Consider the following 19,317-nt stretch of genomic DNA (forward strand, 5'->3'; position numbering starts at 1 on the left):
ATACGTATATGTACATGTATGAATAAAAAGCTACTTGTAACATATACAAGCTACAAGGAGGGGTGCATGGGAGACAAAGTTCAAATTAAAACTCAGGCTCTTTGGTAGAATACAAGCCCGCCCCTTTCAACATACTAGAATCTGCAACATTATCTAATTCTCAATAATTTCAGCCAAATTGCAGTAGAATACCAGGCAGATTCTTTAAGTCATTATTCTTATCAAGAAGAATATTCCCAGCCTTTTCTCTGTGAGCTTTGAGCATCCACTGCTCCAAACGGGAAGATAAGTTTTGCTGCACACACTACTCAGGACAGCTGGTAAAACTCAGGCCTTAGTTTACATTACATCACTCATACAAGCATGTATTCCAAGCCAGTTTGTTACTGTTTACTTCTGAACTATCATAGGATTACATGGCTAAAATTATACCTGGAAATAGCTCGATTTAAGTGATATATAGAAGTAATTGGAAGAAACTGGAAGTGAATACTGGCAGAGTAGTCAGGTTTGCGAATAAAGCAGAGGCCATTGTTAGCATTGTATATTCCATCTCACCTTTCACATAAGGTGAGACAGAATAAAATTCAAGTTTAGAATTATGGATGTTGAAGTAAAACTTAAAACAAGCAAGTGGAATTGTACAGTGTCCCCCACAACTCGAAACAATGAGCCACAAAACTGCAAATCAATAATGGCAGTAAAAGCTGAGAAAGGAAGCATGGGCATAAGGTTCATTTGGAATTAGTAACTCAAATTAAATACAAGCAAAAAATCTAATTATACATGAACAGCAAACTACTTTCATTTTACTAGATGGTCTGCAAGTAACTTATCAATATTTCTTCTTGGTGATTTGGTGGGTTTTGAAGTAGTTCATTAACATGGTTCCCTTTGTAATTCACTTTTATATCACCCATAATATCTGTTACTATGAACTTACAGGTTAGGATGACATTTCAATTTCCTTACCAAATTAGGACTAGAGTTAGTTTTATTTTGCATATTAAAACAGTTAGAACTCATTAAGAAAACTGATATTCATACTGCTTTTCATAATTCATATTGCACCTAGTCAGCAACCTGCTTGAATACTCTCAGCTTACACATTCTTTGCTCCTTAAGCACTATAAAGTAGTCTCCATATACCTCTGCAGCTCTTTAGTACTATGGTTTAGTACTTAAATGAAGGACAGACAAAATTTCTGGCCACATTCCTGATTTGATTTTGAAGTTGGACCTGCTTTGAACAGAGGATTAGACCTGATGGAGGTTCCTTCCAACCTAAATTGTTCCACAAATTTAAAATTCTGACTATGGACACTGACACATTCTTCCTTATTTCCTCTTTAATTCCTTTGTTTCTTCAGTGTTAAAATCCTAACCACAGAGTGTCCTGGATTTGAGAGAGGGGATTCAACTACTGCCCTGACTAGTTCAGTATTTCGAAAAATCCCTTTTCAAAATACATGAGAACAATTGAAAATAGCAGCTTGTTGGGGCAGAGGCAAATACAGAATTTCTGAAGCACCACGATCCAGCAACTATAAAAAGGGACAATACAGACAAAGGACTGACTTCTGTAACTATATACAAGTATGTCTGTACATATACACAGAAATACCTGCCCCATGACCTCTGTTGCATGCTCCACAGTCCAAATGTGAACTTTGAGTCCTTCTCAAATTGGCACAACTACTCTGAAGCTGGCAATTCTCACAGCCAACATGCAATATGCATATAGAGATTGACTATCTCATTTTTTTCCCCACCCCACAATTAGCAGAGTGAACTGAAGAAAAGGCACTAAATAATAAGAAAACAAAAGATCATCTATTCCAACCACTGTCTCTAAACCTGTCCAGATCAAGTACAGCCTCACAGTCGAAGCAACAGGAAAAAAATTGATGTTGCTTGATCTACCTTTCCTCTCCAAACGAAGTACCTACTATCCCCAACATGTCCTTTGTGAACAAATATGCTGTGGCTTCCTTCCTCTAAAGACTCTCTCTCTTCATAAGAAGGTTAAGGCACATTTAACACTCATTCTTCAACTTGCTGGCTGGTGATGCATTGACCTTGGAGACTCCAGACAGCCAGTATGGACATTTGTCTTAAAATCAAGTGTTCTAGGCTAATGCTTTTTCTGAAGACAAACAGCATGGCACATATGCTATATCTAAAGGGGATTCCAGCACATGTTGCACCTCCTCAGTTAAACATATCCCTCGGATCAGTTTTGCTCCTAAGAAACAAACTTGCTTTTTTCTTTGCTGCTAATTGACAGCAAAGATCATGAAATATTTTATGACAAGAACATTTGAACAATTACAGGCGTCATCAAGGAAAACATGCATTGCTGTTAAGAAATATGTAAAATGCTACATACTTAGATATGAATAAGGAAGAGAAGGAAAATGCCAACTCAGATAAACAGAAAACCTTCAAGGTGTTACATCTCATCCCATAGCACCATAAGGTGCTAGAAGAACATGTTCCGAATTTAAGAATCTATCCTAAATTACCTCAGTACCTAGAAAATCAAAGTGAAGAAGAGTTTATGCAGAAGTCGCAATGTTTCATGTTGTTCTGCTACAAAGCCAGGAGAGGGAGCAAGAGTTAACATATAAACTGATGTTCTCAAAACTGTGCTAGGAACACAGGCTATGTTAACAAGTTGAGGAAAGAAAACTGCAAAGCTTAATTTCAAATTGCATCACAAATTAAGTAATGCACAGAAGAATCTGCTGGGAGAACAGGACAACAGTGGAAAAGATCTGGTTTATACTGAGAGACTGTTCAGAGTATTTGCTTTTTTATTTATTTATTTATTTTTAAGAGCAAACCAATGCACACAAAACAGAATCCTGAGTCGTTTGTATTAAAAATCAGTAGAGAGTTACTCCTCAGAAAGAGTGATTATGCATTTATATGAAAATTTCTTCAAGAAAAAAAGCCCCTCTTCTCTTCGATCCTATGTATATTACTCATTTCCTGTGAGAATAATCACAATGATTTCCATAAGTTCTGTAACACAGGACTGTCACAACAGTAAATTTTAAAGTGTGTGTAGTTGTACACAAGAACGTCACTTTTCAAAGAAATTAATGCATTCACTAATGAAGAAATATAATATGATCAACAAGCATTTCTTGTTTAATATCTTTCTTTCAAAGTTGGCCTAATATGGAAGTACTCCTTTAAGAAAAGGAATTATGCCCTAAAATGCAAAAAGCCACAAATAAAAAAACCCACACACCACACACACACTCAGGTAAAGCAAGAAGATTTTTTTTGTTCCTTGCCATGGCAGCTAATCTCTCTTCTATGTATACTTAATGACCAGGTCAACAGAAGAGGTTAGAAAAATAACTCTATAAACAGGGAGATAAAAAGAATAAACTCTGAAAGCATCTAAGGATTATCTTAGCCAACATAACTGCTAAACAGGGAGAAGGCCTTTTAAGACTACGAAGTTGAAACCAAAAAAGCAGATAGGTTACATAAAGATTATGTGAAACAATGAAAAGCAATCAACTGTCAAGCTAGGTACTGCAAAACCAAGCAGAGTACTGTTAAAAAAAAAAAATTCACACACCCTGGACTCAAAACTGAGTTTTGATCCAAAAAAGTACTATAGCAACTGTGCTGCTCCAAAAATTCACAGCCCAAAGCCCAGGACACAGCAATGCAATAGGTAGAAACATTCTCCCTGGAGCAAATGCAACTGTAGAGCTGTGCAAGAGAATTATAAGACATCACGTAAGTCACGAGCTTCTTCAGGAAGTCTTTAGTATCATAATATTCACCAAAATCCAGTAAACGCCAACAACTAAAATGAAGAACAATGAAAAAAACTGACCCTTCAAAAACAGGGAAAGACTGAAATCCAATAGGGGATTGACATAGAGAGCACTTAAAAGCTGAAGCCATATGTGACAATACAGAAAGAAGCAGGGCAGTAGAAACATGGCAGTTACAAGAGATGCTTGCTCCTTGCCAGTGAAGAAGCAAATGAACAACTATATACTTTTGCAAACCTCAGTACAAAAGCAAAATTTACCCCACTCATTAATTGCAGAAGGAAACACTCATTCTATGTTTATACTTTCTTCTGAGTGAAGGCTTGCATGCTTGATTTTCAGTTTTGCAAACTTAAAGTAAACTTGTCAGAGGGTCTATTTTAAGAGCAATTAGTAACATTTCCTGGCTAAGTGTTAACATCTTCCTGGAATAGCTATTCCTTAAACAGGGTTATTTCCTTCAGGTCTGTTTCTTCAAAAATAAAACACCACAGAAGAAAGTTAAAGCTTTCATTTTCCTATAATCCTATACTCAGATACACCAAGTCCTACCTACAATAGTCACCGTTAGAGAGTCTTTAACATCCCCCATCTACTGCTGTCAGATTAGTCATATTTACTATGTTATCATGATGGCAAGCGTGCTTTTTAATTGGCAACCTACTATGATTGAGGTATGTTCTCAATTTTCCCATTACAGAAACAGTTTCTAAGGATGCTACGTAATAAAGTAACATATTTAAACATAACAGAAAACTTTACTTGCAAAACATAGTACATAGCTGTGAAAGTGGAGCCAGGTATATCCTAAATAGTTTACAAGGCCTATTAAAAAAGATTATAATTGCAGCATAAAACAAATCTGTAGCTATTCTATTGTAGTGTAACTTTGAGATTTCCTGAAATGCAAGTCAGCATTTGAGAGGACATTTCATTGCAGCAGGACTAACTGCCTGCAGTGCTGCAGAAAGAGGTGCAGACAGCTACACATTAGCTCCAGCACTTCCAAGGGGGCAAGGCATGAGAGGTCTGATCCAAAGCCCATTAGAACAGGTTTCTGTGCAACTGTACCCATGATGGCACGTGTTGCCTCTCTACAGGACTTCTTTGCATGGACACAGCCATTGACTAACAGGGCCATAATGTTTTCAGACCACCGCTGTTTCCTGCTTAGCCTGCTCAGAGTTGCTACAAAACTTCAGGACGCTAAAAAACACTGCCTTTTAAACAGCCAGGGGTAAACAAATTAGCAGCTCAATAGTAAAATTCAATGCAAACAACTCTTCTGTTAAAGCCAAGACAGAAAAATCTTAGTTTCAAGTTACTAGAATATGCTATAACCCTAGCAAACGGAAAAAGAGAGAAAAGATCAGTTTTGAATAAAGGTACCTTCCACCTCAATATTCAAGCATATCAAAACAGATCTACAGCTGAAACGTGAATGAAGATTATTACTGAAAATAATAGAATCTTAAAGTAACCTACGAGCTTTGGGGAAAAGACTTGTTACATTCGTTAGGAAGCTCAAAAGATTTGTTTGAAAGATCAAGTGTTCTTAACAGAATGTTCTGCACAGCAAGATGTAAAACAGACTCGGGAAGCAGCCCAGTATTATGCAAAACAGTGATACGCTCCTCGGTTTCTGAACCGTTCCAGTAGGCATTTCTTAACCACACAGAATTTTGCTCAACAGGCTGACTATGAAGTATAAGTTAATTAGTGTGAACACAAACACCAATCTAAGAACATTTATTATATAAACAATCATGACAAAAACCAAAATGCTAAGGGAACTTTAAAGGTATGTAGCATCTTGCTGGGGATGTATATTTGCAGACAAGAAAACAAAGTAAGAGTTCAGCTTATAGCAGAACCTCTCCCAGCTGAAATGCTAACAACTCAGCTAGGTTCCTGAAATTTCACAAGGGCCCAAGATGCACTAAATGGTGTAAAAAGGGAGATCAAGCTTTCAAATTATGTCACACAAGCTTCAAGTTAAAAAATAAACAAAATAAAAACCACCACACTACAACATTTGGTTGGATTTCTTCAAGAGCCCCTAGCTAAGCTTAGGGAGGTTAGCGCTTCTCAGACTCCTCATCTCCCAAAGGAAAGTCCTAGCTCTCTCACACTGCAGGCATTCCACTAACTCCACACACACGCACTATCCACCAGCTGACCATGATTTTTTTTTAACATTATGTACATAGTAGATGTATTTCCCCCTTCTTTAAAATATTTTGCTAAATCATTAGCCACTCCAAGATGTAACAATTGGAAAGAGAAAAATTCTGCATATAAATTTGCTTGTGCTCAAGAACACAAAAGGGCTATTCCAATAAGCAAAGTCATCCAGAGTTATATAAGGTTAACAAGTTTTGAAAGTGATCTTTAACCTTGTACTTGTGTGCTCCTAATGTCCAAAATACACAGTTATAAAATGTGAATAACACAGTATCTTGCAGCTGATTCTTTAGGCTTTCCTGTCATGGAATTGCTTGCAGTTTTCTCTGAAACATTTGGTACTCAGCATTGTCCAGAACAGGATACTGAAGGAACAGGTCTCTAGTCCAATCTAGTAAATTATGTTCCTTTGAATTTTTATATCTGTTACCTAAGGAATTAAAGAACAAAAATATCCACAGAATTTTTTTTACCAACTCATTTTTGTGCAAATGGGACAGGCAGTCCTATTTCAGTAGTAGTTCAGAAAAAAAATCATCTTTAGAAGTTATATGTCAAAATTTATTTCTTCAGATTCTGCCAAAATAGCGATACTAATTCATAATATTTCAAATAATGAGCTTGTAATACAGATTGATGTGCACATGCATGGAACATTTTAATTGCTGAAAGAAAGAAAGCCCAAACAATCAAGGATATCACTAGCAAATTTATTATATAATAAAAGTAATGAGAGCATGAACTGCTTCTCCTTTATTATAAAAGGTTTAATTAAATTAGCACCAATTCTGAACTCACTCCAGTTCTAGATTTTTTTTAAATCTGTTTTGTTTACTCGTGAATGAAGTATCTTCTCCATATTTATTTCCTTTCCTTTGACTCTTTTTTTAGACTCCACCCCTTCATTTTCCCTTAAAAACACAGCATACTCTCTCATGACACTATGCTTGTGCCACCTCTCTGATCATTTGCATCTCAGATGGAAATATGACCTTGAGTCCTCATAAAAATGGCTTCACAGCACCCATCCATTCTGAGCTGGTTTCTTCCAGTTAAAGAGAGATCCTGGCCTGTCAAACATCCCACCTCTGTCAAGCTGTCAAATTAAACTTACTATAGCCAAAATAGTAAGTATTGTTCCTGATCACAGCAAGCTAGCTACTTTTTCCTGCTTTAGACTATCCTCCTCCTGGTGCTTAGACCACTAAAGCTAGCTTTTTCTCGACTCTTGCCTCCAGACAACTTCTTTTTTTTTTTTTTTTTTTTTTTTTTTTTTTTTTAAAAAGTCATGCACTTATGCATTTAGCTTCTGAGGTTCAAGCTGCCTTCTTTCACCAGACTGCTAGAAATTTATGCTCCAGTCATGTCATGCTTTCACTAATGCAGTCACTTCCTCTCTGCAAAGTCTTTTTCCCCTTTTAGTAATTATGCAAGTAAACTAGTAAAAAAAAAAAAAAAAAAAAAAAAAAACCACACAATGAATCTATCTGCCTAATCTAGCAAGTGATCTATCCAAAGATCCCACACAAAGCTGTAAACTCATGCCATTAGCTTTTGAGTCACATAATACACACAGTAAGATATTACTGTTTCAAAAACATCAGCCTATTCTATTACTTGGATGTAGGATCTACATGTAAAGTTTCTTTGGAAACAGACAAAAAGCCTATGTAAATAATGAACATAAGTCTGTCTTACTGCTTGTGCCTCTTCATCATTAAGAAAATCATGTATGCATGGTGTAACAGATGCTTACTGAGGCAGACAGCCTTCCACACCACCTGACTAAAGCCTCAATCAATAACATTCTCCCTTTCAGTTACCCTTTCACAGCCTACATCTTTAAACCAGTTTAAAGAATTGCAACCTTGTGTATGTTAGCAGTAAAACAACAGCAGCAGCAAATCTGGCTGATTAGGAAATGCATATTAGCCTGCCCCAATGATAAGTGTGGGGTTTTTTCCCCCTCACATCCTACCTTCTTCTTCTGTGCTGTAGTACTCTTTGCTTTTCACAATGTGATATCCTACTTCAGAAAGTAATTGCTGTACAGTAAAGCATAAACTACTTCAGATTACAACAAAATTAACCAAATCAGTCTTTAAACTGTACTTATTGCTTTGAAGTACATCATTATACAGCCCGTCAGACAAATTTTAGAAAGTTATATGAATCCCAAATGCAAAAACATTTCAAAACATATGACAAGTAAAACAAAAGCTCTTTTGTTCAAAGTATTTTCTAGTAAGTAGAACTAAAAAAGTATGTTCTAATGAATTTAAAAATTCAAGGCTTTCTATCTTTAAAAATTTCTGAAGTTATATCACCTAGTCTAATCTAGGTAACAAACCAAACACTCCAAGGGGGGGGGGGGGGCACCTAACCAGTCTGTACTCAAACTAGAGCCACTCTTTATCTTTATTAGAAGACTTTAATAAATCCCTCAATGCACTCCAGTGACTGAAAAATCCTAAAAATTTGCATCAGATTTCCCACATAAATTTCATCAAGTTTAGCTAGTCTTCTCATACATCTATACATGCTAGATGCAAAAGGCTTCCAGTATCAGACAACTTGAAGAAACAGCTTCTTATAAAGGTTCAATTTTCTTATATCCTAGAGAAGTTCTGTTTCTAATGCTGAGAAGAGTTTAGCTATGTATAACAGACACCACATTAAACTTTTCTCGCTATCCTTAAGCATTACAGTCATTACTTGAAAACGGATATATTCTCTGCAGAATGATTCTATATGAGAGTTAGTTTTACAGAGAAAAATAAACTACAATAGGAAAGAGGACATGAGAAACATTAGAAAAAGAAAAGATGGTGTGCAAATGAAATGTCTGGAGTTCTCAGCTAGATTAGCAAATTGAAGTAGTTAAAATAGTTCAACAACTTAAGCCCTTGTTACCTTTCCTCTCTCAAAATAACAAAGACTTCCTTCCTCAGTGTCAATATACACTTGTAAACTGTAACACTGTTTTTGCGCTGATTAATATTTAATACACTCTTACTGTCCTTCCAGGAGTTTTATTGCAAGCAAAAACCATGCAGCATGAAAGAGCAGGAAATCCATTACTCTGCTGTTAATTAAAATAGCCATACTTAATGCAAGCTTGCCTTTTAATACAGTGGTTCTTAAAATATTAATCCTCATTCTTAATCAAAACAAGCAGCATTATCCACTGTGTTGTAGGCAATTTGTTTTTAACTAGTGTATATTAGTACATATTTAGTATATAATCTGACCTACTGAAATTAATCAGATATGCAGATCAGATAAGTTGATAACTATATTGTTCAAGTGTCAGATTTTTGAAAACTAAAATAACGAAAAGATCTGGCCAGAATGTTATGAACAAGAACAGAGATTACTAGTTTAAGATGCAATTAAGTTGCAATTCTAATTTCAGTTTTGTTTTCAACACCCTAGAAGGAAGTACATCTATGCAAATAGATAGTCATCACTGATCTGCATGGAAACTACAGTTGGAAAGAAAATGCTGATTTAACATTTTTATTAACTATTTCTTCAATAATTAAAAATGAACTAGGAGAAGAAAGGCTACATTTCAGTCTTCTTGCTTTATGCACAGTAGAGTACTCTGAATATATAGCTTTCCTTGTCTCTCCTCCTCAAGACCCCTGCTGTAACAACAGCATGTCCTCATGACTGTTCTAATCTCAGTCATTCTAACAGGTTTAAGAGTAGCTTCTGGGCTTGAACTTTTCTTGGCATTCCTCTGGAAGAGGATGAAACTTAAGCTCAGAGATAAAGATGAAGAAATACGCTGGAAACAAGGACAGTTCTTTTCAATGCTTACAAAAAGTTTCCCATGTATGAGTATTTCAGTATTTTCTTTATTATTTTTTTTAAACTTTCAAGTATAACTAATGTATGCAAATCAAGAAAATCACACAATACTGGGGAATTGTTCAGAAGGCTTATGATGTGTCACTAATGTTTTGGTTTGTAGACTGGAAAGACCTGAAAGTGTCTGTCCCAAACACTAATAGCAAATAAACAAGCATCATGATTACTAGCTAAAATAACATACACTACTGTGAAATTACAGTTAGGCTATTTCCAATGCCTGAACTAGCTCACCACGGTGCCCTGTAAGGTACCGAGCAGATTTTTCCTCAAAAATAAAAAGAAAAAATATTCTAGATTATTCTCTCCATTGTACTGTTCCTTCAGAAAAATCAGAGTTCTGACACATACCAAAACAGCAGTGGTGTCTGATTTAGTTGTCACAAAAGAAAGTTTAAGTGGCATCACAGTGAACTTGACAAGGATAATTCACAACTTAACTCATTCAGGGAGAGCAATCTTACCTCCCTGAGACATTACAAAAAATGGGAGGAGAAATCAGGGCTAGATTCTTCTCCCACTCACCTTCAGTGGGAACAGGCTTATCAACACCTATCATTTTTAGGGGACAGCGGACATCCTCACTCCCCTTCCTTTCTCAAGCCAGTATCTGACAACTGCCAGAACATAAAAGCAACAAGAACATTGCAACTACATGGATATTTCTCCATTCCACCCCATTCATTTTGAGAATCAGATGGCAAAGCTGAACGACAACTCCTTTGCCAGGGCTACCAGGAGCCTACGTACTAACACTGTTCAAGCGCAATCACTAAAAGCACAACTGCAAAAAGCTTCAGGCAGGTCTGAATAGCCTTCCTTAAGTCAACAGGGCTCCATTAACCAAAAGCAGGAGGTGCTTATTACTTGCCCAAAAAAAATGAAAGAAAAAGAATAAGAAAGCTTTCTAGACTGCTCTCTGCAATAGGTACAGTTTTGTGCCATGAAGTGGCTGGAACAGATCTGATGTAAAAAGGAAAGCCCAGTGATGCCTTAAGCAAGAAAAAAACTTTAAAGCAAAGAAAATAAAATACCAGTTAGAAGCCCACATCAACTCTTAATTACCTCACTGCAAGCCAAACCATTTTCCCCGTCTCTTACACTAATCACAGCAGCTTTTGTATATAAAATTTCCATTATGCTAGAACAATGAACAATATTCAATTTTTGACAGTTCTAGAAACTGGACCTTCCTTCAACATTTGGCTGTGGAAAGGGCTAAATAGCATACAGCATACATATAGCAACAACCACTCAAACTCAGGAACAAAGGGATTCTGTAAAACAGAAAAGATAGAGCCCACAAGTATGCGCGGCTGAAGGCTTTACACTCCTACCTCATCACTTTCATCTACTTCAATACCACCGTCTTTGTCATCATCCATCTGCTTATGTATCATGCGGAGAGCTTCTAGACTGAATCGGTCCTCCTCAGTAAAGCATGGTGGGCTGAGTGAACTGCAGGGATCTAAGGGGAGAAAAGAGTCAAAATAGAAATATTAATTATTGTTGCTCCAGAATAGAAAGTTTCCAAGCAAGAGAGAAAACTTAAGTTTCTGTAGGTGTACATATGCTCAACTGCACAAAGCCACAAGGTCAGAGATGTCAAATTTAGGTGAAAAATAGTATTTCTTACAGAAAAAATAAGTGTAAAAAACACTTTTTTTTAATCCAGTAAGGAAGCTTAGGGAAGAGGCAGAGATAGTTCTGCCTCTTGCAATATGCAGGAGTGCAAAAGAAGAAAGCACACCACATAGAAAATTCAAGGGATAACATTCAACTGACACATGCCTGATAGTCCTGTATGCTCTGATCAAAAACAGCAGAGTCACTGTGGAGCAGGATTCCAGCTCAGAAATAATATGTTTTCTTTCTCATTCATGACTGAAGGCTCTACTTTCCCCTATATCAGGTCATTGCATTTTTGTTCTTTCCTTTCCACCAGACACATAACTGCTCCAAAATTCTAAAATACATGATGACCTCCACATCATTAAAGATAGGTCTTTCACAGACCTTGGTATTAACTATTAGTTAACTATTTCATTAATCCTAATGTATCCAACACCATTAAATGATAGGTGCAGAAGGATACAGAAATAATTTTTTGAAAGTTCAGCTGAATTAGACAGTGATTTTCCACTGTAATCACCAACGTAACAACACATTGACTACTGCCAGACAAAGTACAATTAGGTACAGTCTGCTTTAATCATATCAATGGAAATACAAATTGAAGAAACATGTAAGTATTTTGTGTCTCTGCTAGTCTATCAAAGGACTAAGCTTTCATATTACTATAGAAGTTAGGCTGATATATGTAATGAAAAGGATGCACAAATACACATGGATAGTGGATATGCTGTCATAGATGCCTACGTGCTTTTTAGGAAAGACGGGCCAGGAAAGCGAGGTGGTAGAGTTGCTCTTTATGTGAGAGAGCAACTGGAATGTATTGAGCTGTGCCTAGGGGTGGATGAAGAGCAAGTCGAGAGCTTATGGGTAAGGATTAAAGGGCAGGCTAGCATGGGTGACACTGTTCTGGGTGTTTACTACAGACCACCTGATCAGGAAGAGGAAGTCGATGAGGCCTTCTACAGACAGCTGGAAGTAGCCTCACGATCCCAGGCCCTGGTTCTCACGGGGGACTTCAACCACCCCGATATCTGCTGGAAAGACAACACAGCTAGGCACAAACAGTCCTGGAGGTTCCTGCAGAGCATTGGTGACAACTTCTTGACACAGGTGGTGGAGGAGCCAACAAGGAGAGGTGTGCTGCTGGACCTCGTACTAACAAACAAAGAAGGACTGGTGGAAGATGTGAAGGTCGGGGGCAGCCTTGGCTGCAGTGACCATGAGATGGTGGAGTTCAGGATCCTGCGAGAAGGAGGCAGGGCACTAAGTAGGATCACAACCCCGGACTTCAGGAGAGCAAACTTTGGCCTCTTCAGGAGGAATCTACTTGGAGGAATCCCATGGGTTAGGGCCCTAAAAGGAAGGGGGATCCAAGAGAGCTGGTTAATATTCAAACATCACCTCCTCCAGGCTCAAGAGCGGTGCATCCCTATGAGTAGGAAGTCAAGCAAAGGAGGCAGGAGACCTGCATGGATGAACAAGCAGCTCCTGGCAAAACTCAACCAGAAGAAGGAAGTATACAGAAAGTGGAAAGGGGGACAGGCCACTTGGGAGGAATATAGGAACGTTGTCAGAGTATGCAGGGATGTGACGAGGAAGGCTAAGGCCTGTTTGGAATTAAATCTGGCTAGAGATGTCAAGGACAACAAGAAGGGCTTCTTCAAACACATCAGTAGCAAGAGGAAGACTAGGGAAAATGTGGGCCCTTTACTGAATGGGGTGGGTGCCCTGGTGACGAAGGATGCAGAGAAGGCAGAGTTGCTGAATGCCTTCTTTGCTTCAGTCTTTACGGCTCAGGCCAGCCCTCAGGAACCCCAGAGCCTGGAGGCAAGAGAGAAAGCCTGGAGAAAGGAAGACTTTCCCTTGGTGGAGGAGGATCGGGTTAGAGATCATTTAAGCAAACTTGACACCCACAAATCCATGGGCCCCGATGGGATGCACCCACAAGTGCTGAGGGAGCTGGAGGATGTCATTGCTAAGCCACTCTCCCTCGTCTTTGAAAGGTCATGGAGAACAGGAGAGGTGCCTGAAGACTGGAAGAAAGCCCATGTCACCCCAGTCTTCAAAAAGGGCAAGAAGGAGGACCCAGGGAACTACAGGCCACGCAGCCTCACCTGCATCCCTGGAAAGGTGATGAAGCAGCTCATCCTGGAGGCCATCTCCAAGCATGTGGAGGAAAATAAGGTGATCAGGAGTAGTCAGCATGGCTTCACCAAGGGGAAATCATGCTTAACCAATCTGATAGCCTTCTGTGATGGAATGACTGCCTGGGTAGATGAGAGGAGAGCAGCAGATGTTGTCTACGTTGACTTCAGCAAGGCTTTTGACACTGTCTCCCATAGCATCCTCATAGACAAGCTCAGGAAGTGTGGGCTAGATGAGTGGACAGTGAGGTGGATTGAGACCTGGCTGAATGGCAGAGCTCACAGAGTTGTGATCAGTGGCACGGAGTCTAGTTGGAGGCCTGTAGCTAGCGGTGTCCCCCAGGGGTCAGTACTGGGTCCAGCCTTGTTCAACTTCTTCATCAATGACCTGGATGAAGGCACAGAGTGCACCCACAGCAAGTTTGCTGACGATACAAAACTGGGAGGAGTGGCCGATACACCAGGGGGCTGTGCTGCCATTCAGAGAGACCTGGACAGGCTGGAGAGGTGGGCGGAGAGGAACCTCATGAAGTTCAACAAAGGCAAGTGCGGGGTCCTGCACCTGGGGAGGAATAACCCCATGCACCAGTACAGGTTGGGGGTTGACCTGCTGGAAAGCAGCTCTGCTGAGAAGGACCTGGGAGTGCTGGTGGACACCAAGTTAAGCATGAGGCAGCAGTGTGCCCTTGTGGCCAAGAAGGCCAATGGTATCCTGGGGTGCATCAGGAAGAGTGTTGCCAGCAGGTCGAGGGAGGTGATTCTCCCCCTCTACTCAGCCCTGGGGAGGCCACATCTGGAGTACTGCATCCAGTTCTGGGCTCCCCAGTACAAGAGGGATGTGGCACTACTGGAGCAAGTCCAGCGAAGGGCTACAAAGATGATTAGGGGACTGGAGCATCTCTCTTATGAGGAAAGGCTGAGAGAGCTGGGTCTGTTTAGCTTGGAGAAGAGAAGGCTGAGAGGAGATCTTATCAATGTGTACAAGTATCTGAAGGGAGGCTGTCGAGAGGATGGAGCCAAACTCTTTTCAGTGGCGCCCAGTGACAGGACGCGAGGCAGCGGGCACAAACTGAAACACAGACAATTCCATCTGAACATAAGGAAAAACTTTTTCACTGTGAGGGTGACAGAGCACTGGAACAGGTTGCCCAGAGAGGTTGTGGAGTCTCCTTCTCTGGAGATATTCAAAACCTGCCTGGACGCGATCCTGTGCAACGTGCTCTAGGTGACCCTGCTTGAGCAGGGGGGTTGGACTAGATGATCTCCAGAGGTCCCTTCCAACCTCAGCGATTCTGTGATTCTGTGATAGGATCAAGAGTTTGCACAAAAAAATAGATGTTAGTATTTCCAAACCAATCAAGTTGGCATGATTCTGCTTTTCCGTATTTATAATAAATTTAAGAAATATCAAAAAATGAGATGCTGAAAAGACCCAGCTTTGCAATAAGGCTACAGAGTAAGCAGGACTTGCAAAAGTAATGAATCACCTCAAAGTTCAACTAACAACTAAATTCCTCTTCATACCTTCCTCAAACTCCTCCAAAAACATTTATGTAATCTAACACAGAAGCAAGCAACTCCAAAAGAAAAAAAAAAAATGTTTTTTCAATTCAACAGCCATGAGCAAATCGGAGTATGATGCTACTCAAGTATAATCATATATCAGAACAACTTTGTACTGCAAGATTAGATCTACATTATGTTTTAAGTTAGAACAAAGCACAATGAATGGATAAACCGGTACCTCAAACACACCTAACATTTAATTTGTACTTAGTTCTATTCTTACATAGCAGAAAATGTCAGAAAAATAACGTTCACTGTTTGCAAGCAGTCAAACACTTTTCCCCATTATGTGGGGAGAAAACCCAGTTTTTCAAATTTAAAATGTTTTCTCAGACTATACTTTCTCAACACTGAGGTTCATGAGTTTCTTAATCAGTACACTTATCTATCATAGATTTGTCTTCTTTGGTTATTTAAACATGAAGGCACTTTAAAGAGCTAATGGCTCTTCTTGATAGAAAGAAGTAAACAGGCTGCCTCTGCTTCAAATGTTCCATGCCCTGGTCCCAGCAACACTTGATACCTCTCAAAGAGAAGACAGAGTTCCAACAGCTCCTCCTGTGACTGGGAAATATGGAGCAGGACCACAGCTAGACTGCAATAAAATTGACCGACTCTAAACAGAATCCAGACTGATCTCCAAGCTTATTTTTCTTTCATAAAATTAAATAGTATTCCCATATTGACAACATTTGTCATCCCCCTCTTCAACGAACAATCTCTAAAAAAATCTCCCACTGCCTAAAGAATGAGTAAGAAGAATACTTATAAAGTCCAATCAATCCAAAAAAACAGCTGATGAAATTTTAATGGTCTGCTGCTCTGCAGAATTTTGCCTCATTTGCAAGGCAAAAAAAATTTCAAATTAATACTAGATGAAGCATTATTAGGAACTTCTCAAACATCCAGTTAGTCAAGATAAAAGACAGGAGAAGTCTCAAGATATGGCAAGTGCCATAAATAAGGGCCTGAAGCAGAGTAACACATTAGAAAAGTACTTGATAGTTCATCTTTCACTTTGAACTCATCCTGTCAAAGATCTGGGATACAAAAACTTCTGTCATGCATTAAGGGCAAACCTAATTTTACATCTGTTTAGCTGTCCTAGCTTGATGTGTTGTCATATATACATTTAGTTCAAAACCACAATCACGTGAAAGAATACAGAGATGATATCAAGAAATTTATGGAGTGAATCTGACAACTTAGAATCTGCTCCTTCCTTTAACAAACAGTCCTAAGGAATTACCAAAGCAAACAAAAGTAAAAAATGCTGTTTACATGAGGTGGGTGAGAGGCACACAATCATGCCACATGTCACTCTATGCAGTTATCTTTAATGTCGGTCCGAAGTGAGGAAATTTTAGAACTTATGGTCACGATAAGAAGGGAATTTGTCACTGAAGGATTAAATGTCATATTTATGGCTCAGCACACTTGGCAGAGGCTTTTGAAACAACCCTTCCTCCTGCCCTGAGTCGCTCATTAACTGCCTCCTAGCTCTGAGGCAGTAGGAAACAGCAGTCTCACTAGCAGCTCAGAGAGTCAAAGCAGCTGTTACTGACCCTTCATGCAGGACACAGCTTGACAAGGAACCAAGTGTAGTTATCCAATTAGTATATAGAAGACATGGGGTTTGTTTTTACAGATGAGAGGAAACAAACATTTGAACACTGGAATCAGTTCCCTGTGGCTTCATTAACAACAACAAAAAGCTAAAAATAAGGCAAGGCTACAAGAAAAGTTTGTTAAAAGTTCTCCTGAACTGTACAGTCATAGCTCCCCACCCACCCCCCCTCCTAAAGGCAAGAGGAGTTAAATTTCTGAAGTGACAGTATCAGCACAAACCAGTAGGGAAAATTAATTACACCAATATCTTCAAGAGTTCACATTGACAAAGCCCTGCAAATTATTTTAAGGAAAATACATGGCTCCAAAGCAAAACGGTATACAATCTCCTCCCAGTCTTTCATCTAGCCTGCATTCACTTTTCCCTAAACTCTGTTGTAAGCATAAAAGATTTATGAAAGAGACTGACAGACCAACAAATCGATAATAATCCTATAGCTAACATCCCCCTTCTGCATGCAGGCACTGGAGTACAGAAGCTATGCCTGTGCCAAGGCCTGACAGAGGAGGACTCTAGCCAGGTGTTCCAAGTTCTAATCTAGTCTCAAAGCACCTGAGCACTAAATTATTTTCAGTGACTCAGGGAGTCTTTTTAAGAGTACAGGGACACACAAAACACTCCGTGATTTTCAAGACTACAAGAGGTACCTGGAATCAGAGGCATGCCTTTTTAAATTCCCCAATCAGTTTGCTGAAAGAGCAATTTAGCTGTTGGGAGTTATCTGGGGAGACTGGCTGCTACAAACAAGCTTTGTTCTGTGCGGATGTTCAGTGTTCCCTGAGAAGGAAGGGCACTTTTTATGCTAACAGATGGTGGCCCCTTGGAAGCCTACAATGTTTCCGTGACTTCCTTTTTTCTGATGAATTTGGGAGTACAGTGTACCATGTTCTGTTAGTTTTATGATTCCTTGTTTCCTAAGAGGCCATCCGGGATAAAGGGAGTTCTCTCAGAAAAAAGAACTGTTCACAAGTGTCAAATTCTTAAGTAGCTATCCTCAGCTTAAAACAGCTATGTTTCAGCAAGCCATAGAGACAGATAAGCAGGATTTCTTTGCATGTTCCAGAGGCAGAGCAGGTGGTCACCATACCCATCCTCCCCCCATCTTCAGCCAACCAGAATTTCTATTTCCTTACACCTTACATTTCTTTTTTTATTTTGCTTTAGTTTGACATTGTACTTTAATACAGTATAGTTTCTTCAATTCAAAATGATACTTCAAGGCAAAATGCCTGAAAAGAAAAAACTGCAAGAGTATGATGATTTTTAAAGGCAGATGAGTACAAATCTGACAGCCAGGCACAACAGGGATTATCAAAATTACTGAAGAAAAGCAAGTGTTTTCAAAGATTTCACCAGATGTTCAAAACAACCATTCATAGTAGAAGAAATAAAAATATAGCCTTTGCCTTTATCTTAAATCCTTATATATGAAGGTGTCATTAAAATCTTCAAATGCTTGAAGAGACATCCTCATAGTGAACTTCATCTAATCTTTCAATTAAAAGCTCTCAAAGCAAATCACTCCTACTCATAATAATTAAACTCCTCCATATGGCAAGTAGGCTGAGCAGGATATAACAGTCAACTTGACAATGTCATTTGTGATATTTATTTTTCACTCTCATCATTTAAATAAAGTTCAGTATTGCAGCTCATCTTTTCACTGGAAACATTAAAGCAACAGACAAAAATTGACAAAAAAGGCAGAATACACTTGTCTTCCCATCAAAACACTGATGTTACTTAAATGAGCTTCCTGCAAAGGAAAATGCAATAACAGTAATCACAGCCGGGGGGGGGCACGGTGGTGCAGAATGGATGGACAACAATGTCCTGTTTTCTTCTACTTCATAATTAATAGATATGTGAAGTCTTTTCTGCTACTTCACATTAGAAATTCAGATAGTTTCTGGAATTGTGTTTACAAGTTGATATAACAGCATCAGAGGAGACTGAAAGATGAAACTCTTGACTGCTCAATCTGATATCTGAAATACTTGTTTCTGAATACACGTGTAGTGCTTAGTGATGGATAATGCGTCACTGAAAACCACCTCTTTGAAGCTCAGCTGCATGAAAGCTCCCATAATTCTTCTAAAACCCATTAAACATCCTTCAGCAAAAACAAAGAGCACTTCAAGCTACCTTAAGATAAACCAAATACCTTTCTTTAAACCATATGTATACAAGTGATCTTTACACCATAGTTTCACATCTGGTTTTGCCCATACTGAGATGTGTTCACTTATTCTGGCTGTTCTATTATCTTTTAATATACACAGATTGATTATAAATTTATTTTTACATGAAAACTTGAAACTCAAGGAAAAAACAAATCCTTTTTTGCTTTAAGTCATCACTAACTCATCAACTCAGTTTTCCCCACACCTGTAGTTTTGCATAACTGTGACCTTAAATTTCATTTATTATAAGCAAAGACATTAGTGAAATTGCAGTTGATTATTTCAAGAAGAAATCC

General features: G+C 38.8%; 1 protein-coding gene across 2 annotated transcripts in view; it reads right to left on the reverse strand.

The window, feature by feature from the left end:
- STIM2 (stromal interaction molecule 2) overlaps nucleotides 1-19,317 on the reverse strand; it is a 76,913-nt gene that overhangs the window by 24,338 nt on the left and 33,258 nt on the right. For both annotated transcript variants that reach the window (XM_067298152.1, XM_067298153.1), the window contains exon 2: nucleotides 11,201-11,331. In XM_067298152.1, the coding sequence (XP_067154253.1) occupies nucleotides 11,201-11,331 (131 nt within the window). The remainder of the gene's footprint in view (nucleotides 1-11,200; nucleotides 11,332-19,317) is intronic.

This window comes from Apteryx mantelli, chromosome 5, assembly GCF_036417845.1.
Source record: "Apteryx mantelli isolate bAptMan1 chromosome 5, bAptMan1.hap1, whole genome shotgun sequence".
NCBI lineage: Eukaryota > Metazoa > Chordata > Aves > Apterygiformes > Apterygidae > Apteryx > Apteryx mantelli.